Below are 27,577 nucleotides of genomic sequence, written 5' to 3'. Positions count from 1 at the left end.
ATTAACGATATATCACAAGTTGGTAAAATTAATTTTCTCAATAAATATAATTTGATAAATTAATTAAATTTCTCATTAATTTATAAATTAATTTAATATCAAAAAAATTGATTCGTGTGATTGGAAAAAGTAATAAAAGTAATAAATGAACCTAATCTAATCATTTTATATATAGATATTTTTAAAATACATTTGGAAGATGAATATATATAATTTGATTTTATCTTTTGAGATAAGTTAACAATACATTAGTATACAATATATTACCTGATTTTATCTCAATATATAAAAAAAAAATTGATTTGTATGATTGGTAATGTGGCAAAATATAAATATCAAAATTAATGTGGTTAAATAAATGTTACAAGACAAACATGATATTCAATTTATCAATCACACGAATCAATTTTTTTGATATTAAATTAATTTGTAAATTAATGAGAAAATTAATCAATTTACCCAATCATATTTAATGAGAAAATTAATTTTAGCAATTTATGATTAATCATTAATTTTGCCATTAAATGAAAAAATTAATCAATTGTATAATTTGGAAACAAATTGATTAATCGTAAATTGTCCTACTTTTTAATTATAATCATTTTTAATAATAATAATAATAATAATAATAACAATATAATTATTATTTATTATTATTGTTATTTATTAAGATATTATTTATTATTAATATTATTGTTTTTTATTAATTAATTTATTATTATTATTATTTATTAATGTATTATTTAATATAATTATTTCTTAATATATTAAATTCATATAATAACCATTAAAATAAGAAGAAAAAAATTAAAAACCCTTTTGGGTGGTTGCATCCCTGGCCAGCGACCTCCAACTGGGTGAAATTTTTTTGGCCTAGTCGCATCATAGATTAGCAACCTCCTACTAGGCCCAAAAAATAGGACATTTTAAAATATAAAATTCAAAGTGTAGGTATTTTGATTTTAAAAAAAATATATAATGATAAAGAATCCGCATTTTTATTATTGAATGTTAACCGACTTTTCTTATTTTGTCATGGACCAATTTGGGAAAAGAACTTTGATCCCAATAGTAAATTTTTTTATTCAAACATGTAAAAAAAACATTATCATTGTCATTCTTTAATACCAATAATCCAAAAACATAATATTTGGAATAGCAACAAAGAGAGAAGACACACATTGACGTAGGAAAACACAATGAAAAACAAATAGAAAATAAAGATAATTACAATTGTCTTTCAAGGTCCTATAATTTAGACCAACAAAAAGAACAGTCTATCTTGTACCAATTTCATTATAGTCATGGATATATGATATTGTAACCTTCACAATATTATAGTGTACTATTTACATTAAATCTATTTTTCTTCATCTTTCACTCTTTTTCTTTCTCTATTTTTCGCATCTTTACCCTATAACATTATTTAAAAAAATAGTTGAACAGTAACTAAAATAAACAATCACCACCTTTCTCATTGTAGGCATATCTCAATTTTAAATTTATTGAGTTTTCCATTTTTGAACTTTGTAGTTTGAAACTACTTTCAAATTTGATTTTTTTTTAATAAACTATATAATTATATCAATTATTTAAAGAAAATCAGGTAAAACACAAATCATTCAAAAAATAAAAAAAAATCATGTAAAACACAAAACATTCGCTAATTAATTATATTAATTCTTTCATTGTTTTTCTATTACTTTTGTCTTTTTCTTATTTTTCAAATGCTTTATGTTTTATCTGATTTTCTTTCAATAATCAATATTATTATTTAGTTTATTAAAAACATTACATTTGAAAGCAGTTTCAAACCGCCAAATTCAACAAAATTCAAAAAATGTTTTTAATGTATTTTATTGGTTTAGTTTTTGTATAAGATCTATTGATTTTCTTTGGAATTTCATTAAAGGTGTATTTATATATATAAGATCGAAATCTTAACTTTAGATGTAAGTTTGATTGCTTAATAACTAAATATAAATAATGAATATTTTTACTAATTAAAGATTATTATTATAAGGATTTATTAAATATTATAAAATTAAATTACTTTTTAAATTCAAACAATAATAACCTAATACCAGACGATTTTGATTTTTTTTCCTCTGCGATCTCTTTATTTTGGCAAGCACATCGTCAAAAATAAAATTTCCTAAAATGTTACTGAGATATTTTTCACAAAGACTACGCCGTGTTTGAATTGATATGCTTAGTTTTTTCTTTCAAATTTCATTTTCAACTACTAATGATTGTGTTTAGTCAAAATAAATAAATACTTACTAATTGTGGGTAGTGAGAGTTCCATTGTCTACTTTTTGTGTGTATATTAATCGGTGCAATTATACATTTTCGTTCAAAGATATTATTGGTTTATAAAGTGAACGTGTGCTACATTTTAGATAGTATTGGTTTATAAATTGAACGCGTGCTACATTTTGGTTATTGTGATTAAAAAGTGAGGAATGGGGTTCCAAATGATTGTTTTAACATCTTTCATAGTAGCTTTGGTCGTGGTTCAACATGGGAATTGTCAAAGGGTTAATGTTGCTACGGGTTTCGTTGAAAGAAAAGGCATACATTTTATTCTGAATGGGAAGACACATTATGTGAACGGTTTCAATTCTTATTGGTTAATGTACATGGCATCTGACCCATCTACAAGGTCCAAGGTCACTTCCACTTTTCAACAAGCTTCACAACATGGTTTAAACGTAGGAAGAACAATGGCTTTCAACGATGGATGTTATAGAGCCCTTCAGATCTCTCCTGGTTCTTATGACGAAAATGTATTCAGGGTAATGTGTCTTAATTAATTATTAGCTTTGTGTATTATTTATATTTTGTAATTTTTTATTAAAAAATGAATACGAATGTAATTATTATCTTAGAGTTAGCTGAAGGGTAAAACTATTAAAGGTTTTAATATTTATGTACAGATTTATTTAATAATTTACATAGCAAAAAAATATTGTGTCATTTAATTATTTTTCTAGCATTTTTTAACTGAGTACTATTATTGATTTTTTATCGATTATTTTAACATTTTAATTATATAACGTGAAAATTTATATTTAATTCAATTAAAATGAGTATTTAAAACTCTTTAATTCAAATTTTAAACTTACTAGTTTTTTTTCGTTAATGCAAAATTCAAGTGAAGAAATTTTATATTTAACATTTTATCTATTTTTCATATTTTTCCTGGCCTTAGATATAAGTAAAAGTGGGTAAAAATTGATATATTTAATCGATATTTTGGACTAAATATATTAGTTCATTTTTACTTATATTTAAAGTCAATAAATGTTTAAAAAAAAATAGTAGTTTTTTTTTTTTATAATACAAATTTAGGACCAGAAGATTGTGCTTCAATATAAGGTTGCTTCCATCTAACTATGATATTAGCATATATAAAAATTCACAACATCGTTGTCTTTTTAACAATTGATTAAATTATTGGAGTTAAAGAATAGTAGTTCATAGGAAGAAATTACATAAATTATCAAATATATTAATTGTTTTTAAATCTGGTAATAATTTATGAATTAACATTGTCATTAATACAAGTTTTTAGTATATGTGTGTGTCTAATTAGTAATTTCTTGTGAAAACGCGTTTTCTCTTTTTTTTTGACAAATTTAGAAAATGTGATTTCATCCCACAATATTTCTTTTCACATCAGTTTTCTTACTACTTTTTAGCAAACAAATTTACTACTTATATATATGGAGTTACATTTCCTATTTTACTTACTGGAATTTTCATTGAATATTGGCATGTGTGCGTAGGGATTGGATTTTGTGATATCAGAAGCAAGAAAATACAAAATACAACTTATACTGAGCTTGGTGAATAACTGGAATAATTTTGGAGGCAAAAATAAATATGTCCAGTGGGCAAGAGAACGTGGTCAATCGGTTAAAACTGAGGATGATTTCTTTACACACCCTATTGTTAAGCAATACTACAAAAACTATGTTAAGGTAACACAATTCTTTAATCCTATCCTACTTTAACATGAAAATATAAATAAAAACGGTTTTATTGAAGTTGAAATTATAATACTTTGAATATTTATTCACAATTTTTATTGAAGTTGAAATTTAAATTCTAATTCTCGCCTTTTATAGGAGTTGAATTTTTCCACCTTACCTCTGCAAATATAGATAATATAATAAATTGAAAAACATTATTATTATGATTAATGTTATAAATTATTATTATAAAAAATAATAAAAATAAAATTATATTAAAATAACATTTTTAAAAACCAACAATTGATTGGTTTGGATGGTGAGAAATTTAGCCCCTTTAAACAAGTGGTTAGAGATTTCATCTCTTACTTTTATGTATGAAGAGACGATATTAATTGAGAGGGAAAACATCTAGTGCCAAACAAGTTACCTGTCAAATGTTAGCCACTGTTAAATGGCACCATAAATACTTCATACCGATTATATGGTTATAGAAAATAATTTTTTTTTAGAGTAGATTAAACTTTATAAAATCACTCGTGTCTGGACTTTGAATTTACGGGTAGATCGAACATGTTTAAGTGTAAGACAAATATTAAACTTGCTTTAATTTTAAATTATTTTAAAAAAAAATTCACAATTACATTCAATAGTCGAACATATTGAAGTGTAGGACAAATATCGAATTTGCTCCAACTTTAAATTCTTTTTAAAAAACTCACACTCACATTCAATAAAAATATAATTTTTTCATTATAATCTCACTTATATCTTGAATTAATATATATATATATATATATATATATATATATATATATATATACACACACGTGCGCGTGCGTGCGTATAGGCTATTTTCTTGTATTAACACTATAAACAATATATCTTCACTAACACGATGTATAATTGTGTATGTTCATCGATTTACCAAAAAGTTTGGATGGATTGCAGGCAATAAAGAACACCATAAACGGGTTGTTATACAAGGATGATCCAACCATTTTCGCTTGGGAGCTTATAAATGAACCCCGTTACATAAATGAAACCACTGGAAAATCAATTCAGGTCTTTTTAATTTCCTTTCTACTTACTTGCTTTACTTCTAAAAACAGTTATCACCTAAATATAGAAACCTCTGTCTAAAAAAAATTATTTCTATTTTATATTTTTTAAATGATTTATATGAGAATTCACTTAAAAATAATATAAGTTGTTTTAGATTCATTTGTTATTGATTAAAATAAACGTGTATATCCCTTTCTAAAATTTGATGATTTAAATTATTTATTTTTGTTAATTCTTTTTAGTTATTTTAGAAAATAAATATATAAGTATAGCATTTTTCCATTATACCCTTGAAAAACTAGTAGGAGTATACACATTAATTTTATTTTATATTTACTAGTAGTTACTAATTAACTACCTAGAGAGAGATAGCCTAAGGCTCGTTAAACCAAGTGGCCTTCCTAATAAACAAATTTTTTTATTTAATAAAAAGGACTTCAATATTTATATTTTTTTATATAATAAAAATGCTCACTTTTTAATATTATTAAAACTAAAACTAATAAAATATTATATAAATTAAATAAAATATTTTAATTTTTTTTTACAAATTATTTAATACTCTTTAATATAAGTAAATTGGTTTAGGGATGAGAAATATTGCTCAAGACATATTAGTTATAAATTTTAGTAAGTTTTGTTTTTCATGAGACAAAAGTGAGCGTATTACTCATATGAGAAATATTAGTTATAAATTGAGAAATCATTATATAAGTGGTGAATATATTGCTAACATGAGTTACTGAAAACCGTACAACGCATACACACCGTTTTCTTCTTCAAACATGTAAAATTTTAATGAATTTTTGATGTTACCGTTGAAATATTTTATTTCATTTTTTGAAAAATATAGAGAAAATATATTAGAAAATGTCATTAAATCTTCTAAATAAAATATATAGTTATTAAATAAAATATTAATAACTTATTTATTAAATTTTAAAAATATCTCGTGTAATAATTTTGTTTTAGGCCTTATAACATGTTGGATCGATGCTAAAGAGAGATCAGGTAAGTTTAAATCACTAAATTTCAAAGATTTCCATAGCCTTTTAACTTATGAACTGCATTTACGAAACATAAAAGTAATAGTTTAATTAGTGTATTTTTCTTTTAAAAAAATGAAATAAGTATATTAGCGTAAACTAAGGTTTACAAAAGATGTTTACGCGTTAATACCATGATTCTTTATTAGATGGGTTTGATAGTGATCTCAATTAACGATAGAGTGAATATTTATATCACTTACCAATAATTGAAATTATGTTATTATGATAACATTAATTATCGTAGGGTTGGGTTAGTGAGATGGCGGCCTATGTCAAATCCATCGATAAGAAACATTTGCTGGAAATAGGGCTTGAAGGGTTCTATGGTGAAACAATGCCACCAAATATGCACTTCAATCCCAACTCTCTTCAAATTGGAACTGATTTTATCTCCAACAATCAAGTTCCTGAAATCGATTTTGCCACCATTCATTTATACCCTGATCAATGGTAAATATTCATATTTTTATTTAATACATCTTTTAATTTTTGGTCAATTTTTTAACTCTTGTATTTTTGAATGAGCTTAATTTTGTAAATTAATTTGGTTAGGATTTAGTTTGAAGAAAATCGATTTATATTGAATATTTTATGATTCTTTATAATGAAAAGTTAAGGAATAAAATCAATTTATAATTGAAATTGGGAGTTTTATGATGATCGGTGGTGTTAGGTGAGTGACTTCCGATTGGTGGTATTAATTATGACAAATTTATTGTGATACCAAATACACGGTGAATCACATTAAGTGGACGTGATTATGAAATTTGCAATAAGTATTCAAAGATATGATATAATATCAATTGGGATTGTGGATGATGCAGGTTACAAGGCTCAAACGAGACAACCCAAAGTGCATTTGTTGATAAATGGATAGAAGCCCATATCCAAGATTCAAATACTATTTTAGTAAAGCCAATTCTTGTAACAGAGTTTGGAATGTCTTCAAAGTCACCTGGATATAGCATAGGTAAAAGGGATAGTTATTATAACAAAATATACAATGACATATATAGAAGTGCTATCAGGGGAGGGTCATGTGCAGGAGGGCTTTTCTGGCAACTCATGTCTCAAGGAATGGGTAATATGGGAGATGGCTATGAAGTTATTTTTGAGGAAACTCCTTCAACTGCTCTGCTCATCAAACAACAATCTTTGAAGATGTCAAAGATCAATCACTAGAATGGGGAAAAAAGCTTCTCAACAAATTGTGCTTTATATCATAGAAAAAATTATAAAATTTATTTAAATATATAAATATTGCTTGCGGATAATTTCATTATTCTTTTGTGCACCCTTTGGAGGGCATTGTTGCTACTTCTCGTGAGTCGTTTGCATATAAAATAATTTAGGGATTTTTAGAGATAAGTTTTACTGTATAATAGTGCATCAGTGTCATAAATTTTTTAATCAATAATTTCTTTTTTTTAATTTGTTTATATATGCATTAAACGTGACTAAATTAAAGTTTTGATACATAGCATGTAGAAGTTTCATTTTACCGTAGATTTAAAAATTACCATATTTTATTATTATTAAATAAAATTATTAACAATTAAATGATATGTCATTTATGAATAAGTTTGATTATATTTTAAATTTAACAATACTAAATTTTTAAATTTTATCTTTTAAATTTATTTTGATATGATGTTTTTTGTTGTGATTTAAAATAAATTTTTTATTTTATTTCAACTATGAAAATAATTTATTTAATTATTAAAATCAAAATTGAATAGATAAATATATTAAAACTCTAAATTTAGTCAGTTTTAATAGATACTATAATAATACCTATATGAATAAATTAGAGAAAATTATTTGTTAAAATAAATTCCATAAATAAAAGGTACTTTACCGATTAAAAATTGTTTCATCATTTATGGAGGAGTGATTGCTTATTAGTTGTGAGTGTTACATGTCAAGACTATAATTCTTCTTCTTTTTTTTTTAACCGATGTTTGATAGAAATAAATAATTTCCTTCAAAAATAATTTAGAAATTATTTTTAATAAAACATAAGTTAATTTTCGTTTGATTACCACTGTAAAAATAAATTTTAATTTGTTTGACTTTTATATAGTAGTATATTTTTAAACTAAAAAAAATTGAGTGTAATGTTATACATCAAACGACGTGTAAAGTAATTTTATATTATCATCTAACAATAACTATTCATTTTATTAAGACGAAGGGTGAGTTTTTTTTTCAAAAAAAATTCATAAAGGACATAAGAATGATTTTTAAGTAGTTTTTTTTTTTTTTTTTTTTTTATAAATCCCGTTTAATTCGAAGTTTTTCTTTCTTAAAATTTTTTAGTGTTTTTAATTATACTTTTTATGAATATACAATTAGAGGTGTACAAGACTCGATTCGTTCCACGAATATAAGACTCGATTCGTTCCACGAATATAAGACTCGATTCGTTCCACGAATTCAGTCTGATCCATAAGTAACGGGTTAGGCGATTTGATTCAAAAAAAACAATGACAAAAAAAAAAGGATATGGATAAAGTAAAAAAAAGGATCTGGTTTGAGTCACCTTTCGAATTACCCGCCCCATCCTAAAATAAATTAAGGACAATATATCTTTTTATTCCTCTTCCTTATATCTTTTCTCCTCCCTATAAATGGGTATTCATATTTCTTCTTTTTTATTATTATTATTATTATTATTATTATTATTATTATTATTATTATTATTATTATTGATCAATGAGTCCCATAAATAGGAACTTGTTTTGAATAAATGATTTGAATTTTGTATAATAATGTTATGAGTTATGAATTGACAAGTGGTAAACTTGTTTGCTATGAATTATTTTATTTTTTTTCAAGAATTAATCGTTAGCAATTCACTTTGAGATTGATATAATCTCGACTTATTTTGTCTCGTATTTATTGACTTACAACTAATTGGATTTGATCGGATTAAGGAACAAATTAAGGCTTAAAAATTAGTCAAATCAAATATTTAGATCGGATAAGAGATATATCAAACCCGTCATTTATACACCCTAATACAAATTACTCAAATTTAAATTTAAGTTCAAACACACACTCTACTGCATAATAGATTTGTAACACTTAAATTTCTAGACACAAAATAAAACTCTTAAGTTTAGATTAAATTCAAAATTAAGTTTTCGAGTTTGGTCTCTAACTCGATTAATATTTAATAGATTTTGTTTATCTTCTGGCTATAACAATCAAAAATGTTTAAAACACTCTCAATTTGACTATAAATTTTGTAAAATGTTTCTCAAATTCGTCATCATTATTAAATTTGGTGAATGTCGATGATGTATTCTTTTAAGTGAAATATTAAACATTAAAATGAGACTTGACATTGTAGGACACTCTCAACTTAATTTTTTAGAATATGAATATCAAATTAGCCCCCAACTCTATAAAACATTTCTCAAATACATTTATGAATATTCATTCCTAATCGTTGTTAATGATAATTGTTAACTATACCATTGAAAATCATCCTCATAGTCAAAGAGAGAAGAATACACATCTCCAAAAACAGTAACATAAATAAGACAATAAATAAGACAACTATTTTATGTAATCATTTATCTTTCTTTCTCTTTGTTGTCAATATATCTTATTCAATGCATCGTTGTATTAGTAGCATAGTTTGAATAAATATTTTAGAGTTATTAAATTTTTAAGAATTTTAAGTTGTAAAGTTGCGAAACAAACATAATTACAAAAAAAAAGAATGAATTGGACTAAAAAGTTGCATAGGTTTTAAAAAGACGAAGTTATGATAGAATATATTGCTTATATTTGGAAAGAAAAAAAAAATTTAAACAAAAAATATAGTTAGTTTGGTTAAATTTTTACAATTTTTATCACAAAATTAAAAATAGCATGTTGATTTGGTTCAATTCAATCAGATTTAATTAAGTAAAATTAACATATTTATTTTAAAAATATAAAATTTTCTTTTTCAAATACTAAATTTTTTATATTATTAAGACAATTACATTAACACTTTTTAAATTACATTGAAAAAAATAATATATAAACAATTAAAAGATCTTTAAATACAACACATATTTAAGATAACACTACTAATATAGTCTAATAATTTTATTCAGATATCTATAGTCAATTTTAAATGAAATAAAATCACATTTAAATCAACAAATATTGAACTTATTTGATTCAATTAAAATTGAACTCAAAATAGGAAAAAAAAATCAATTTAATTGATTTCAATTCTTTTTTTTATAAAATTATTGGATCGTAATTTAATTTTTATATTTCTAAACGAAACTCAAAATCCATACTATTGAAATTGAAATTAAAATTAAAAGATATAATATAATTTTAATTAATATTTTTTATATTATTTTATAAATTATTTTTATAAAAAAAAAAAAAAAAAAGTTATTAGGAACATTGCGGTGAACACCCTATCTCACGGTATACCGTGTGAAGAAAACAGTGACTCCTCGTATAGAAGATATTCTAGTTGACTTGCATGCCATTCATCTAGCCTAAAAATAATCTACACCAAATTAAAAGGTATCACTTTTATAATAGTTATATAGATTATAGATATTGTATCTTATCCTCTATCAAATCAAAAGAAAATATAAAGAAGTTAAAAAAAAAAAGGATAAAACAGATTCTTCGGAAAAAATAAAAGAGTTATAAGATAATAAAACGGAAAAGATAGAAAAAAGAAATAGGTCAGAAAGAAAAAGTGTACCCTTTTATATATATATATATATATATAGAAGAAGAAGAAGATATAAATTCTAGCCTAAAAATAATCTACACCAAATTAAAAGGTATCACTTTTATAATAGTTATATAGATTATAGATATTGTATCTTATCCTCTATCAAATCAAAAGAAAATATAAAGAAGTTAAAAAAAAAAAGGATAAAACAGATTCTTCGGAAAAAATAAAAGAGTTATAAGATAATAAAACGGAAAAGATAGAAAAAAGAAATAGGTCAGAAAGAAAAAGTGTACCCTTTTATATATATATATATATATATATAGAAGAAGAAGAAGATATAAATTATTTTAAATTATAGATATCGTATAAATTTACACGTTTTAACTATTTTATTTAATAAAAAGGATTGATTTTTTATATTTTTAAAAATAATTTTCTTAGTTTTAAAGATATCAATTCTGTTGAACAAACCAAATTGATTTAATTCAAATTTTGTAAAAAAATATTATAAAAACTAAATAAAATAAAATTGATTATGTTTAATTTGTTCCGACTTTCTCTCATATAGAAACCAAACAAAATCCGCTCATTAATTAAACTTTATACACCCAAGTGGTTAAACTAGATTAAACTATTAAATGTGATATGTAAAAAATAAGAAAAAAACAGAAAATCCATTAGATTTATTGTGGTAAAATCTGATAGATATTATCATTAATTTAACCTTTACTTATTTGTAGCATCTTTTTTGAACCAAATATTCACTCAAAAAAGATTTTTTACAAAATTCTCACTCAAATATTTATACAAAAAGAAAAAGATAATTAAGTAACAACGTAACAAAGTTTCCGGAGTTTATACAAACTCTAAGAACTGCGTCTCTGAGTCACAAATCATTATAAATATTGTTATCTGGTTCACTCTTTCTCTTCTTATTTTCCAATGGGAGACATGAATAACTTTTGTTCTTCTGATGTTGTTGATCCCCTAATGGAGGAACATGAACATAGTCCTCCTCTTCAACCCGTGCAAGACAAAACTGTTATTCATCAACAACTTTATAGTTCTCATGTTCAAGATGTGAGAACCTTAAACGCTCCTAGGATGGAAGACAATAATACTTTGTCAAATAATTATAATGACAAAAGTAGTAATGGCTTACTAAATTATTCTGAGATGAATATGATGAGAATAAAGGCTGCTATTGAAGCCAACGTGCACAAAATGCATTTTCATCATATTTATAATTATATGAACAATCGTCCTTCACTATTGAAGAGAGGGTTGGTTCCAGTTATGGCAATGGATGAGCTTGGATGTCGTTATCTTCAGGCGAAGATCGATGAGGGTAACTTCCTAGATGTTGAGATTATCGTCTCAGAAGTTAAGGATCGTTTACACCAGCTCATCACACACCCTTTTGGAAACTACTTGATTCTAAAGATTTTTCAAGCAAAGGATATTGTCACCATGGATCAGATTAACTCTCTTTCTTTCATGCTTATCTCAAATGATCAAAAGCTCTTAGATGTTTGCATCCACGATCATGGGTATGTATACTTAAACACTATCAATATACTAATATAATTAATGTCACGTAATATTTACTTTTCAATTGATTGAAGTAATATTGTTGAGATAATATTAAATTTAAAAAAGATTTATATGTTTTAGTAGTCTTACCCTAGCGGTTGTTTAAGTGACTTTGCCATCTAAACCTTAAATAAGGTTTTAAATTGTGTTCAGGTTTAATGACAATGTACAAAATAGTTGTTGATTGTATAATTACTTTATAACGACGGTTACAATTGTGTGATGATAAAATAATATAAACTATTATCATTATATTAATATAATTAATGTCATATAATATTTATATTTTAATTGACTTAATATTGTTGAGATAATATCAAATTTAAGAAATATTTATATGTTTTAATTTTAAAAATATTAAATTCTAAAGTCTTTTTATTAAGTAAAATTTGTGTTGATACACTTTTTATTAAGTAAAAATTTTGTTTTTCATAAACGTCTACGGTTGCTTTAATATATGGCTTTACCTTCCATCGTAACAACCCTGTGTAAGGTTTTAGGTTTTAAATTGTGTTCATTTAATGGCCATGCACAACACGAGCAGTTGTTGATTGTATATTTTTTTTATAACAACAGATACAATTGTGTGGTGATAAGATAATAGGAAGTATTCCTATTAACTGTATGTGAAAAATTGGTTTACCAAAGTCCTCTACATATATGCATCAGTGTCAAATGAAGTTGATTAATTATGACTTTAAAATTGTATGTGACACTCATATTGCATTCCTAGACTTTTTTTTAAATTTGTATACCATTGGATTCAAATTTTATTCTCTTGAAATTTTTGTTAACAATAATTTGTGTAATTCTAATTTTGTTGTTACAGAACTCGGGTTATGCAGAATATTCTGGAGAATATTGAAAACACTTTCACATTATATGAGGTTACGCGTGCTGTGGGGCGTATCATTGTTGCATTGATGAAAAATATTAATGGTAGCTATGTTGTTCTGCAGTGTTTGAAGCTTTTCCCGCCCGAATTCAAAGATGTAATTAATGCCATATCTCATCAGTCTTGTGTTTTTCTCCTTTTAACTATATGAAAGAAAAAGAATCATCCATTAATTGAAAACTTTATTATTTCAGATCATCTTGGATGAAGTAGTAAGAAATTGTGTTAATGTTGCAAGAGATAAAGTTGGATGTTCGGTTATTCAAAAATTCCTTAGACATGTTGTGGGAAATGCCATAACCCTGTTGATTGTAGAAATAATCTCAAAGGCTATGGTCCTAGCAGAAGATTCATATGGGTTTCACTCTACACTCTTTAACTTATTACTAGTATTATTTAACTGATTTTTTGTTACATTTCGTTGTTAGTCTGCAATTTATTTGCATCTCATATGCCATAGTTGAAAGTGCATTGATATCTCGAACTCTCTAGTCTGATTTATAAGCAACAGTTTTTTTTATCAAATATATCAATTTTTTTGATTTACTTTTGTTTATAAATAAGGTCAGAGAGTATACTATATTTCTTGTGGTAGTTTGAATTGTTCCTTCATTTTAAAACTATTATGTGATGATTGATATATTTTTTGTTTGTCTTGAAGAAACTATGTGGTGCAATATGTAATTAAAATGATGTGGCCGAGAGCAAACCAAATGATAATAGAAGTGCTTCGCGGAAAATTTGTTAGACTTTCTCTGAACAAGCATGCCAGCAATGTGGTAGAAGATCTTCTGAGATATTGTGAATATAATGATGCTGCGGTTATAGTTGAGGAGATAATGAGAAGCCGTGATTTCTTGACTGTTCTTAAGGATCCCTTTGGAAATTATGTAGCCCAAAGAGCATTACAGTGCACCAAGGTTATTGATGTTTTCATTCAAATCTTGTTTCAAGAAAAATTGTAATTGAATCTTTGCTGAATCTTTTGTTTGTTTTGTTTATTGCAGGGTCGTCTTTGTAGAGAACTTTGTCATCTCATTATATCCAAGAACAGAAAACTTCGTAATCATCTTTATGGGAAAAGGGTGTTGGCAATGGCTACAGCATGTACTTAAGGAAGGAAAATAGGTTCATGTTTAAAGGACCACAACAACTTTTGAACTTGTTTCATGTGATGTGTCTGGATGTTTAGTTTGTCGAGGGTGGTGTATTGTGACTGTTTAAGTTATGTTTGTCGGTTTATTGTTTTTGCCAGGTTTAAAAGTACAATGATCCCCTCTAGCTTAGGTAAATCAATGTTTTTATGTAATGAATATTTTGTTTCTTTTTATAAATTACGTAATTAATTTTTGTTAACGAGAGAGTTCGTTCTTCTTAGTATAGATATTAATTATAGCCTTCTATGGATATATATTTAGCAACTGCCTCATCAAAATATCAATGCTATGTAAACTTAGAAAATTTTGCTACTACGTTTTTTGGTCGGTGGAACATTTTAATGACAGAAGTTATCTCTATGGTTGTGTAACTTCAACCATAATTTTGCTACTACGTGTATACAAGGAACCTATTTCTATAACCTTTCCATTACTATTTGGGAGGCAATAATTTATGAAAAAGTTTCACACAAATGAATAGATTTCTAGTAAGTTTCTCAACAGTACATAATGACTATATTAAAGATAAATCTTCACAAAACATCGTGAAAACTGCAAATATAGAAAAAATTGACTAGCAAATACTATGAACCAAATTCATTAATAGAATGATTATATAATGTATGCAGTGATTATAATGTATGCAGAGATAATCAGCCTTCAAAACATAAGCACAAACGAATTCTTTTACAAGCAACAGTTAAAAAAAGAAGCTGGTAATTAACTAATCTGTTAACTGTTATAAAAAGAATCATGATTAACTATTGCCTAGTGGCTCAAAACTGATGAAAGAATTCCTACTAAAACTAAAGTAGAAACCAAGGTGGCATAACCTTACAATTCATTTTGAAAGCTAGAGTGATGATGGGTACACAAATTTATTATGAAAGAAAGAAAAAAAGGTGGATAGTTTTTTGAGTTGTCTCAGTCGTCATCTGATCTCCGTTTGATTTATCTCTAATTAAAAAGCATTTATATCATTTTAGCCGGGGGGAAATAGGGAAAGGGGGTTTCATACTATTCAGCTGGACTCTAATTCGCTCTTTCCTAATAATTCCATCGTTCTATAATTGATGGATCGAAACTAGTAATCAAAGACAGAGAACCTCGTCATTAATCTAATGGCCTACACCTCCAGATCCTATAATCAAATCTCAATGAAATAGGAATACAATAAGGGATATTGAACGTCCCATAACAATGTGACCTAATGCAAAATGGGTCCATGTTGGAAGCAAGCAAATGCTGCTCATCCAGCAGTTGTGTACTGTATGTACTGATGTCAGAGCCACCTCATAACATACAGGGTTGAATGCAAGAAGCTGACTGAAGTATACCATGGCTTTTGCCTACAATCAAGCAGTTCGCAAAATACCAAGATCAGCTACGTTTTAGTCCAATGGGGCGGGCATGGAGAAAGAGAGGATGTATATTACAAACTGCAGCAGCAAGTGCCAACTATACATTGACATAACTATCAGCATTGCTACATTATTTATCAATTCTAAGATTGTTACATAGATGACCAAGCTCGGGTCTTGCATCCATCCAAGCAGCAAATTCCAGATTGGATGGAGAGGTGCAGTGAAGGTAAGATCTGAATGTGATAAGAAAAAAGTACCGCCTGCAAACAAGATGATACATAAATTGTTGCACCCATCAACATTAATATGCAATAAATATAAAATCCACTTAGATGTAAGTTCCACACTGTTCACTAACCGAACCATAGATATAATATGCATAAGAAGAGTGCTAGCAACATACTCTCTAACACACATTTTTCAATACTCTCTTTGACGGTTGAAATCCACATGGGTCCCACCAAACCATGTGTGCCCTATATGAATTTGGTGGGACCCGTATGGATTTTATCCAATCAAAGAAAGTATGTTGAAAAATGTGTGTTAAAGAGTGTGTTGCTAACATTTTTCTATGCATAGGGTTGAAAGTTGTATGAAATAACATTTTACAAAACATATTATTGGATCGAAACTGTATCAAACTTATCATGCTCAAAAACTTCATATTAATCTAGCAACTTCTTTATTTGGGCACTGAATAAGGAATCAACAAATCATTTTTTTGATTGAAATCAAAGCATTAAAGGTTGTACTTTTCAATAAAGAGAATATATTTCTTAATTGCTTAACTAATTCCTTCAAGGTAATCGTTAGCAAGACTGAAGACCCTTCCAATTTTATCATCCACATGATATTCAAAAACTTCATTAATCCAACATTGTTTAAATGTGGTAAAATTTGTGTATATTATACTTCAAGAAACTATTAAATCAGTTGTTTCATAATATATTCTTGCTAAAATTTTCTAAAATTTGGTTTGGTGCATCTAATAAAAGTAATTTAGTAGTTGTATCGATGCTAACAGTAGTACTGATTGATTTGAAAAATCCAGTACCAATGATTAATCCCCACCCTGTGTATATAACCACCAGCGCAAATGAGGGTAGTGACTAATTATCCACTTAACATTTAGGACTAGATAGGAAAAGGAATAGTACAACTGGAAAACTGAAAGAGCATTTCAGTTGGTGTGAAGGTGAGGCAGGAGACTTTACCTCAAAGCCTTGACACCCATGTCCATAAGATACGCACGTTCCTCATCATCGCCATCAGTAAACTTCTCAAATTCTTTATAATAATAAAGAATATCATCTCGTAGATGCCCTGCGCCTGCACATCTGTTGAACAAAAAATTTCAGTACCTCCAATAAAAAAATTATGATATGTTGCCAAATCAAATTTTCCTCAGTAATATGATGCCCAATTTACTAATTTCATAACCACCAAAGAATAATTACAAAGGTAGAAAAGTAGATTAATGGCAGTTCCTTTTCAGCACAACAAAATAGAATAGACATGGAGAATACTGCTAATTTCAACAATATATGTTCATCCATCAGAGAGAACAGAATTTCGGCATCCACTTTGATAATGATCATGTTTCATTAAGTTAAATATCATATAGTTAGCAAAGATTTATGATCAAACTTTGGTTGATAACCTGTCAATAACATTGTCAACATCTGCTTTGCTTTGGGGACCATGTATGAGGACTCTTGTAAGGCTCAATATGTCACGATAGTCACCCATCTTGAGTGCTGCTTCATTAGAAGCTCGAGAGAGAAAGTTCTCTTCAGCCCCTGCATATTTCTGAGGACTAAATACTGGCTGTGGGACTGTGGATGCAAAGTTTGCTTCTGCTCCGAGTCTAATACAAATAATCGCCATTGCATATGCAACTCCACCAAAACCTGTGTGTGATACAAAAAGATAACTCTCTGCAGAGCTACAAAAAGCAAGAGTTTAGAAGTAAATTATATTTAAATAATTGTTTCAAAAGATTAACATAATGAATATACTATTTATAAACAGAATGCAAACAGATGCCCATGGAATGTGTCAAGAACAATGTTACTATTGCCTCTAGTGCCAATAACCCACCATATAGAACCATAATTTATTGTTTATCGATGACCAAAACCATTACAAGAATGTATCTATAGGTACACATAGTAAAAGCACATAAATAAAATATATACCACTAGTAAATTTTACAAAACATAAGGAATACTTACTCATCTTTACAGTACTGTATTGCATCAACATCAGAGGCCAATGCATCTCTCTCCCTTGTTAATGGTATCCTCTGATAGACAATATCATAGTCTTCATCCTTTAGAGCAGAATAAACTTCTACGGTTGTTTTCACGTCATCCACCAAAATGTTTTCCCAGTATCCAACCACATTAGACTGATTTGTTGAAGGGTTATATTCTTCACGGTGTAACAGCATCAGCCCACCAGACTGTTTAATCTCAGCTATTATGTCTTCTTTCAACCTTGCTTCCATGTGTTCCACCTGCATTGCAGTTACCATAAGTTGTATAACACTGCATTTTGTGACATGTTTGGATAGTTACACAATAGTACAAGATGACGCACCACAGGACCAGTGATTCCCACATGCTTGAGTGTATCATATGGTTTGTTTAACTCCCTCAGGACAAAGGGAGTGCCCTTGATATAGACAACTGCTTCCTCTCTTAGATCAGTCAAAATTACTTTTTGAGTAGCTGAGGCTTTTGCTTTAGGATTAGCACCCAAATACTTTAACATCTCCTTTGCACCAGAGATGGTTGGAGTTGCCATGCAATACACAGAGTATTCATCAACCTTGGAAAAAAAGAAGCTTTTAGACATAATATAATTCCCCAAAATCACCATACCAGTATATATATATATATATATTCCTCGCGTATTGCGATTAAGAAAAATATGAAACAAGCACATCAAAAGCACGCACACAAAGAACAAATCATAAAAAATTGGAATTACAAATTTATATTATATTTTTGAAAAGCCCTTCAACATGTAAACCTCAAGGGTACTTATATTTATCATATCTTGATTAGATTTTACCATTTGGCTTCCTCCCTGGCTCTCAAATGTTAGTGGTTACTTTCTTTAAATACTAAATTGTGTGAGTGCATGCATTTAGCACGTGCAAAATTTGGCCACAGTACAACATTGAAAATCTAAAAGAAAAATGTAAGGAAACCACCAATCGTGAGGGTGTATATAAAGAAGAAATTGAAGGAAGTCACAGCCCAGGTGGGCAAGAGAATTGGCATGACTGAGGTTTAAGTATAATAGTAAGACAGTGGGTGTACATACAAATAATATAATAGTATTGAAAGAGAAAAGAAAGTTATTAGAAACATTTGTGGATATGAATTTACATTAACAATGATAAAAATAAATATATAATTGCTTCAATCCAGGTAATTTTTTCAACTATATCCCCTTTGAAAAAAAATCCATTGAAACTAATTTACAAAAATGTCGTACTATTTTTTACCTTCAGAAGATTGCAAGGTGGGGATGGGACTAGGTGAAAGAAATCTTTTTTGGCTCTTTTAGGAAGTTGCGTCCTAGGGATGCGGCCATGTATTTATTTATTTATTTTTTTTTTTTTTTTTTTAACAAATAAAAAAAATTTATTTTAAAAAAAAAAAATAATATTTTTTTTTTTTTTTTTTTAACAAATGAAAAAATATTAATTTAATAAATAAAATATAATTAAAAAAAACTAAATTATATTAATAAAATCAAACAAAAAACATTAAATAAACTAAGTTATATTATTTGTTTTTTTTTAATGTATTTTGTTTGATTTTATTAATATAATTTAGTTTTTATTATTTTTATTATATTTTATTTATTAAATTACTATTTTTTCATTTGTTAAAAAAAAAATGAATACATGGTCGCATCCCCAAGAAATCACATCTACACTCAAGTTTTGAAAACGTGTTATTATTATTAATATTATTATTATTATTAATATTATTATTAATATTATTATAATTATTATTATTATTATTATTATTATGTTGGAGATATTATTAGGCAACTATTATTATATTAGGCAGCAGTTATGTTTATAGACATTATTGTATAAATAGGAAAACTGATGGAAATGTCAGTAGGCAATTATTTGGGAATTAGATTTTGGTTGAGAGAGACCAAGCTCTCAAAATCAAAATCGTGGAAAGGGAGAGACTCAACTCTCAAATTTTTTGGGAATCCATTGTGTAATTCTATTGTATCATCAATAAAGGTTGTTTATTTTCCTTAAATCTCTATGTTTGGTACTGGTGTATATCACAAGGCTCTTCACCAAATAAACTTACACCATTAAACAGATTGAAGATGCTAACTCTACCTACAAATGGATGATCATGTAGGTCTCTATTGGATGCATAGTCTTACCCTCTGGATCACAATTTTGACAATAATTATTTTCTATTGCAGTTTCATATGTAACCTTACCTTGTAAACGTGTGGTGCGCCATGTATTTGTATGTGGCTGGAAGTTCTCTGACCAGGAAAGAAATACATTTTAAGTATGGAGCCTTTTCCCAGAACTGAACCACTCCGAGCCTTGACGAATGCCTCCATCACTGCATCTCCGTGTTGAGACTCTTGTGGTGCTCTCAGCTCTTCCTACAATTAAAGTTGACAACAGGCTTAAGCTTAATATTACGTCAAGCCTTGGGGAGGGGGGCATATAACTTTAAGAAGAAAAGAGATTTACAGGGACAGTGAAAAACCGCCCCGGTCTCAATCGTATGCTCCATTTCATAGCCTGCACCTCTGGTCTCTGATGCAACCAATTCTTAAATGACACTTTGGATTTTCCTCCACAAAATCCATCAAATGCTTCACTTCCAAGATATGCTGCAAAAGCAATAAGACGGAAATACCGTTCCAAGTACTCAGCACCACGATTTAATGCCACCCTCCTTACCCTTGGCTCAACATGTTGTTGATTGAATACTTTTCTATATTCTAGAACAGCTTGGCGAATGTTTTGAAGTGCAGAACATCTATCAATAATACCATCTAAGGCCTCCCGGCACTCCACCCCATTATCAAAAAAAGCTGTTATCTTCCATAACAAGAGGATGTCATTTATACCAAAAACATGCTTTTGTTTCTCATCTATCTTTATTTGCAAATTATTGGGGGCAGTGACATAACCGCCAACTTCATCTCCACTTGAGGAACCGCCATCCACTTCTTCCTGGGTTACATTATCTCCCAGTATTTTAATAGGTCTACCATAATCAATTCGAAGCTTCACAAGGCAAGCTATGACAGTACCTGTGGTTGTTCTGCCCCTACCCATCTGAAATATGAATAAGACGTTAGCAGTAAGAGATGAAAAGGAAAATAAGAGACAGGAGAAGAGACAATATACAAATATAGAAATATATGCACAAAGAATAGAACAGAAGAGATGAAGGATTAAGAAACAACCTGACAATTGAAAACAAAAGCAGTTTCCTTTGTAGCAGAAGCAATATTAAAAGCCATTGTGTCAAAATCAGAACTTTTAGGAGCTTTTCCATCAGTGATGGGCACACGTGCATACTTAATAGGAAATCCATCAACCTCCAGGCTTTTAAAAACTTCAAGTGGGGTTTGAATTACATCAGAGGTTACTTGCTCCCAAGCATCATATATCTGCCCATCATCTGTTTCATGAATAACCATTATGGCATTGTCATACTGTTCAGCTTCCCTTAGGATATCTTCTTTTAACCGGGCTTCCATTTTCTCCACCCTTTCACGACCAATTCCCTACAAGCCAAATTCACACAATTGGCGTAAAAGCCCCGAATTGCCATAAAATTCAGAAAGGCGTCAAATGGGTACAAGAAGTAAGAGAAATCCACACATCCAAAACATGAATTAGAAGTTTTGAAGTTTATGTTTATCTAACATAATACTATCACTAAGTGAATTGTCCTGTACTCACTACAAGGCAAAGAGGCCTAGAAAATAGTATTGTAATGACATAACCATGTCTTTGGTGGAAAAACTAAAAACACATGATCTCCATGCCAGTGACGTTGTAGACAAGAATCCCGAGAAAGACCAACAATATCCATTAAATTATGCTACTTAAATAAGTACATGATTTCCCGATTAAACTAATACCTTCTTTTGGAAGATGATGCATTCTATTCTAACAGTACAGCTAGAATAGCCAGGACAGCCTATCAAAATACTACAAAAAAAACCGTAAAGGCCAATTGGGGATATATGAACCAGTGGATTACAAACCAGATGAAAAGCAATTTTTCCAAATTTAACACCTAATTAGCAATACCCCTTTCTTAACTTTAAAAATTTATTGAAGAGATGCCAAAGACTAAAAGTAATTTTTACCGTGTATTCCCGCATGTTTTTGTACGGTCTTTCAACTTCTCGGAGAACAAATGGTTTCCCATTGATGTAAATAACAGGTTCTTCTCTCATATTATGCCAAAGTACTGGGCGTCCACTTTTAGAGCTACCAATCCTACGAAGAACAGATCGAATACCATCGATAGTTGGATTTGCGACTCCATAAACTGGAAAGCCAGGAACTTCTCTGAAATTAGGTGCCCCCTCCACTCTTTCTGGTAATCTTGGATTTTGACACCCTGGGCAATGATCACTTTTCAGAACAGTTTGACTGCCAAGTACCTCACCATTTCTCAAGGCAGCAACCACACCCATCTCTGAAGGGCGACCATCAGTAGATTCAGCTATCTTCATTAGAGATGGTTTCAAACTGGAATACCCAAGTGCACCCATTGGATCTCTCCTCAGCAACCTGCAATGCAAATAAGCGGCATAGGAAATAAATTATACATGTATAATTTTAACAATCATAAGATAAAAAAGTCAACCAAATCATATTGCAATCAGAAACCCAATTGGTGAATAGTTGTTCAATTATATGAAGGCGGGATTTATTTAAGAAAGTAATGAATAATGATGGGTGAGGGCAAACACTAGATTATAAGCAAAAGAGCATAATACTAACACACTCTATATCTGGAAGTTTTCAGGGAATATTGACCAAGAAAAATTCTAAACTATAAGCAAAAGTCTGTGGTGCCTCTTTCCAGATAATTCATATCAAGCCACAATATGAACAGGATAAAGTAGCCCAGATTTTTCTTGGGTAAAAAGGTATAATGGATTCATAGCATAATGTCACAATATAAAAAATTCCAGCCAAGGGCTTTCTTTGGAGCCAACATAGCATTGGAATTCTTAAAGAGTAACTTTGAGCCAAATACCGTGCATCATCACAAAATCAATAGATATTTACTCAGAAAAGTTAACGGTGATCTGAGAACCACACTAGCTCATATATAATCCTTGGTGGTAAGATAAGACTCGGATGATTAATAAAACTTTTGAGCCTAAGAGTAATATTGACATCAAAGATTTCTTTAATAACAGTGGCAATGGCAAGGTGCAAGGGAATCTGGGACCTCATACTGAACAAAACACCGTGCCTCAGAGTAGAGACATCTCAGTTACATTAATGCAGTTCAAATTTTTAATGCCTAGGTATATGTGGCAGGAAACTATTAACTAGTCACATGCAGTTTGACTCAATAGATAGGGTCCATTGACCTAATGAAAATGAATTTTTTTTAAAATAACATAAACTATACAACAATTTATTGGGAGAAAAAAATAAGAAGCAACCTGCGAATAATGCTGTAGAGCTCTGGCCTAGCTCTCATCCAGTCAGCAAAACTACTATGACTAGCTGAACTAGTGCGGAGTGCAGCCATTTCTGAATGTATATATACAGCAAAACATATCAAAAAGTAGTATCTCTCCAAGTACTCCACAAAAAAAGAAAGTGATGCCTCCCTTTTCATCTCATCTGGTTGCCGCAGAATACTATTGCGATAAGTGGCAATTGCTTCACGTAAGTTCTGGAACAAAAGCAAACAGAATTAAATGAGGCATCTTCAGTTGATACACAAAAAATCCAACTTCCACATTCAAGGACAAGAAATTTGAAGCAGCAGTGTAAGCAACAAAGGAGTTTTCTTTCTTCCTTTTTCTGTTCTTGCAAGGTATTCCCACATCCTTTAGGTGTGCGACTAATCCTCACTCAGGGTACTGACTCTCCTTACAAGTGCTTCCTTGGGGGGATCGAAACAGATACCTGCATTGAGGCGCACTTGTCAATGACTTTGTCAACTTGCCTTTTCCCCTCAACACCACCCTGGAAGCAAGTAAATTAATTAGGAGAAATAGAACATATTTTGCATCATCTTAAAGAGATATTAAAATTCATACCAATACCTCTAACACCCGAATCAAGCTTCTTATGACTGTATATTCTCCCCTTCGTATTGCCTCCTCTGAGTTAGGAATATGGTCTGGTACATTAGTCAGACATTGAGAAATTCTACCAACTGAGTTGCTTCTTGGAATGCCTATAATTATTTTTATAAATCAGAAATAAATTGAAGAAAAAAGAAAAAACAGAAACATAGGGGGGCAAAGCCCAAAACCCATGAAGAAGGACAACATAGAAAGCTTTAAAAAGTCTAAAACTAGGAAGATCAAGTTTTCTATGTCCAAAATCCTCACTATTGAAAAAAGGAATTAAATCCCACCAAGTGAAAGTGAAGTTTGGGCGGCTAAAACCAAAAAGAAGCCAGCTTGCCAGCAATCCAGCACAACAATATCCAACTCGAGAAGTAAAGTTGGCTAGAAGATAAATTTGAACGTTTGATATTGGATATTCAACTGGTAGCTCTATGATCTAAACTGAATGATGGAGTAAGAATACAGGACAGACAGACTGCCTAATGTGTCCTTGACAAAAATCTACACAAAGTCACAAACTGAAAATGCAATTGATATTTTATTTTAACCAAATACTGGAATACTTGGTCATGTCTATGGATGGTATTAGTGTGGCAAAGTGCGTCTTAACTATTTCTGTTTTTAAATCATTAAACGGGGAATGATAAAACTTAACATCAAATGCTGAAATTGCAAGAAATCACTAGCTTGTTTTCAAACTGTGGAACGAACAATGACATTTATGATATTAAGTGAACAAAAAAAAATAAAGTCTATTCTAGGAAAAGTTCAAATAAAATAAAATAAGTACCAGAAGCTCCAATTCGATTCAGATAAATCAAAGTCGCAATGACCATTCCAGTTGTAGTTCGTCCACGCCCCATTTGACAATTGAAAATTATCTCTGTATTTACATCAGCTTGTGAAATTTTATGAACCTAAAATGAAGATGAAGGGTATCTAAGATGTAAAGCCAATAGTTTCAGGAAACTGAATGAATTTTCTATGAATGATAACTTCTGTGATGTACCAAATAAAATATAAAATATATCCTAACATTTTGGCAATGTTCATCAGAAGATCACTGACAAGACAATAAAGAAGAATACTAAAATACTACATCATTAAACCCCTTGATAGGATCCAGAGAATATGTATTCAGATAGTGGCATTAAAAATAGTAGAGAATAACAAATAGAGTGAAATCAGGATAAAGCACATTTATCTAGCAAAGATATCGCATTCAGAAGCTTTTAATAAAATAAATATTAATACAAACAAACTTACCAAAATATCAAAATCCATTTCCTTAGGGGATTTTTCATCAGTTATTGGAACACGTTCATAATCAACAAGGTATCCTTCCACTTGCAATTCCTGGTACACCTACAACCAAGAAAACAACTTTGCTGCATTTTGTTCAGAAAAATGGCTGAATGACATCATTACACGCCCATTACAGACAAGTTTCACCCATACCTCTAGAGGTGTCATCACAGAATTACATGACACTGATTCCCATTGGTCCACCATCTGACCATCTGGCAGTTCATCAGTCACAAGGATCTTATTTCCATATCTGTCATGCCATTTGAAAATAAGATTGTTTATCATACAATACAGATTAGGGAGAAATACTGAAGGGAACCATGGATACCTTGCAGCTTCCATCAGAATATCTTCTTTCAAACGAGCTTCCATTTGTTCAACTCTTTCCCTATTAATTCCCTGATTGATTACAGGTCCCACATAAGTTAGACGCCAAAACAGTAATGTATTCCCCTATTAATTCCCTGATTAAGTACAAAACGCAAAACAATTAAAACCCAAGCAAATTTCAGTTGAAAAACTAGTGAGCTCAATTCAACTAAAATCCATTAATCCAACAGTATCAAGGGTCACATTAGGTTGACAGCCCGGTCATAACCAAAACTCACCTCCTGAAAATCACAGGGCTCAAAGCGGAAAGAATATACCAAATTAAAACGACAAGGATTCCACAATAACATACCGTATACTCGAGGTTGGAGAATGGTCTTTCCACATCACGCAAAACAAAGGGGCGCCCATTAATGTACACAACCTGATTTTTAGACAGTGAAAGTTTAGAAGAGGTGGTGTGGGGAATTTTACTGGAGCATCAAGACACATATATTCAGAGCTATAATAAAACACACGCATGTTTTTGGATTGTGTAACCAATGTGATTTCGAATGAACAAAATTTTGTAAAATTGGTTTGGTTAAAATTGAGTTTGAATTGAAGCTATTTACGGTTGAACATCGTTATTCTAAAAGCAATTTTAATGTAAATGTTAGTATACGTTTTTTAACCTAATGCAAAAGCATGTCATCACTTCGAGTGAAACCAAAGTTTGGAGTCAAAGTCTATTTTGATTCACCAGCAACAGAAAAAATAACTAAGAGATAGACCTATTTGGATTGGCTTACCTGAGCATATTTACTAACATAAACACTTAAGAAACTATTTGGGAAAGCTTATGGAAACAGCTTATGACATGTGTTTGCTGCTAATTTCCATATGTTTCCCATAATAACTTATGAAAACAGCTTATAGCTTATATAAAAATAATTTGACTTTATTTTATCTTTTGTTATAAAAACAGTTTATGCATAAGCACTAATACGATAAATACTTATGATATAAGCGCTTAGTTTCATGTTTGACATGAGGTAAAAACAATTTTAATACCCTCCTGTCTCTCTATGGTGAATTGAAAGACAATTTCAATAAGAGTCTTAACCACAAATATATTGCTAATTACAGTGAGAATTTCAATTCATTTACATATCTCATATATATTTAAAACCTAAGATTTAAAGCTGAAAACAACATAATAACAGAGAAATGAATATGATAAAAAAAAAGTACTGACAGAAAAGCACGTAAAGCAAAAGCGTATTGAAAAGTAAGAAGGAAAGCAATGAATACCGGTTCCTCACGAAGACTAATCCAAAGAACATGAACTTTGTTGCCTTCAGGTTGAGCACCAATGTGCTTAAGAACATTTCTGATTCCATCATTAGTTGGAATCGCAACGCCATGAACATGTAACGACTCGGCCTATAAATTAATCAAAAAAACAAGCGCAATAATCATTAAAATGAAGAAAAAGATAATAAAAAAGCGAAAGTGATAAACGATAAATCTCAGTGGTAAGAAAAACCTGACGATAATTTGGAGCTCCTTCGATGTGAGGACGCAAACGCTTGTTCTGACAACCAGGGAAATGGTCGCTCTTAAGAATGGTTTTCTTTCCAAGTACCGATCCTCCTCTTAACTTCATTACTTCCTCTGGCTCTTTCGGAATCGACATCTTATTCCGATTCCGATTTCAGTTACTTTCACGCGCAACTCTCAATAGCTGATTATTGTTGTTTTCACTTCGCTTCAACTTCTTCTTCTCCTCTTCTT

At 29.5% G+C, this 27,577-nt stretch overlaps 3 protein-coding genes across 6 annotated transcripts; 2 read left to right on the top strand and 1 right to left on the bottom strand.

Moving 5' to 3' along the window:
• Positions 1–2,426: 2,426 nt before the first annotated feature.
• On the top strand, positions 2,427–7,522 carry LOC101508969 (mannan endo-1,4-beta-mannosidase 4). The gene is made up of 5 exons (XM_004495778.4): positions 2,427–2,798; positions 3,792–3,986; positions 4,929–5,042; positions 6,336–6,541; positions 6,916–7,522. Exons 1-5 carry the CDS (start codon positions 2,466–2,468, stop codon positions 7,271–7,273), a joined length of 1,206 nt encoding a protein of 401 aa, XP_004495835.1. The 5' UTR covers positions 2,427–2,465; the 3' UTR covers positions 7,274–7,522.
• Positions 7,523–11,747: 4,225 nt separating this feature from the next.
• Positions 11,748–14,582, top strand: LOC101491338 (pumilio homolog 11-like). Its single transcript, XM_073366816.1, has 5 exons — positions 11,748–12,346; positions 13,219–13,381; positions 13,473–13,642; positions 13,946–14,204; positions 14,292–14,582. The coding sequence occupies exons 1-5, from the start codon at positions 11,748–11,750 to the stop codon at positions 14,397–14,399; spliced, it is 1,299 nt and encodes a 432-aa protein (XP_073222917.1). The 3' UTR covers positions 14,400–14,582.
• A 944-nt stretch (positions 14,583–15,526) lies between these two features.
• LOC101508651 (uncharacterized) lies at positions 15,527–27,571 on the bottom strand. Of its 4 annotated transcripts, none has more exons than XM_073367892.1 (19): positions 27,330–27,571; positions 27,095–27,226; positions 26,154–26,225; positions 25,800–25,870; positions 25,622–25,721; positions 25,430–25,528; positions 24,954–25,080; positions 24,128–24,267; positions 23,994–24,053; positions 23,522–23,757; positions 22,202–22,631; positions 21,287–21,610; positions 20,562–21,155; positions 20,297–20,470; positions 18,407–18,637; positions 18,040–18,323; positions 17,466–17,750; positions 17,020–17,142; positions 15,527–16,065 (listed from the first exon to the last, which is right to left on the bottom strand). In XM_073367892.1, the coding sequence occupies exons 1-19, from the start codon at positions 27,477–27,479 to the stop codon at positions 15,933–15,935; spliced, it is 3,765 nt and encodes a 1,254-aa protein (XP_073223993.1). In that variant the 5' UTR covers positions 27,480–27,571; the 3' UTR covers positions 15,527–15,932. The 4 variants fall into 4 exon arrangements, with proteins under 4 accessions (XP_073223993.1, XP_004495834.1, XP_073223994.1 ...); XM_004495777.4 differs by having other exon boundaries at positions 24,134–24,267; XM_073367893.1 differs by lacking the exons at positions 25,800–25,870; positions 26,154–26,225; positions 27,095–27,226; positions 27,330–27,571 and having other exon boundaries at positions 25,430–25,551; positions 25,622–25,710.
• Between the last annotated feature and the right edge of the window lie 6 nt (positions 27,572–27,577).

This window comes from Cicer arietinum, chromosome 4 (assembly GCF_000331145.2).
Source record: "Cicer arietinum cultivar CDC Frontier isolate Library 1 chromosome 4, Cicar.CDCFrontier_v2.0, whole genome shotgun sequence".
In the NCBI taxonomy this organism is placed as follows: Eukaryota; Viridiplantae; Streptophyta; class Magnoliopsida; order Fabales; family Fabaceae; genus Cicer; species Cicer arietinum.
This window is presented reverse-complemented; position numbering and strand designations above follow the sequence as displayed.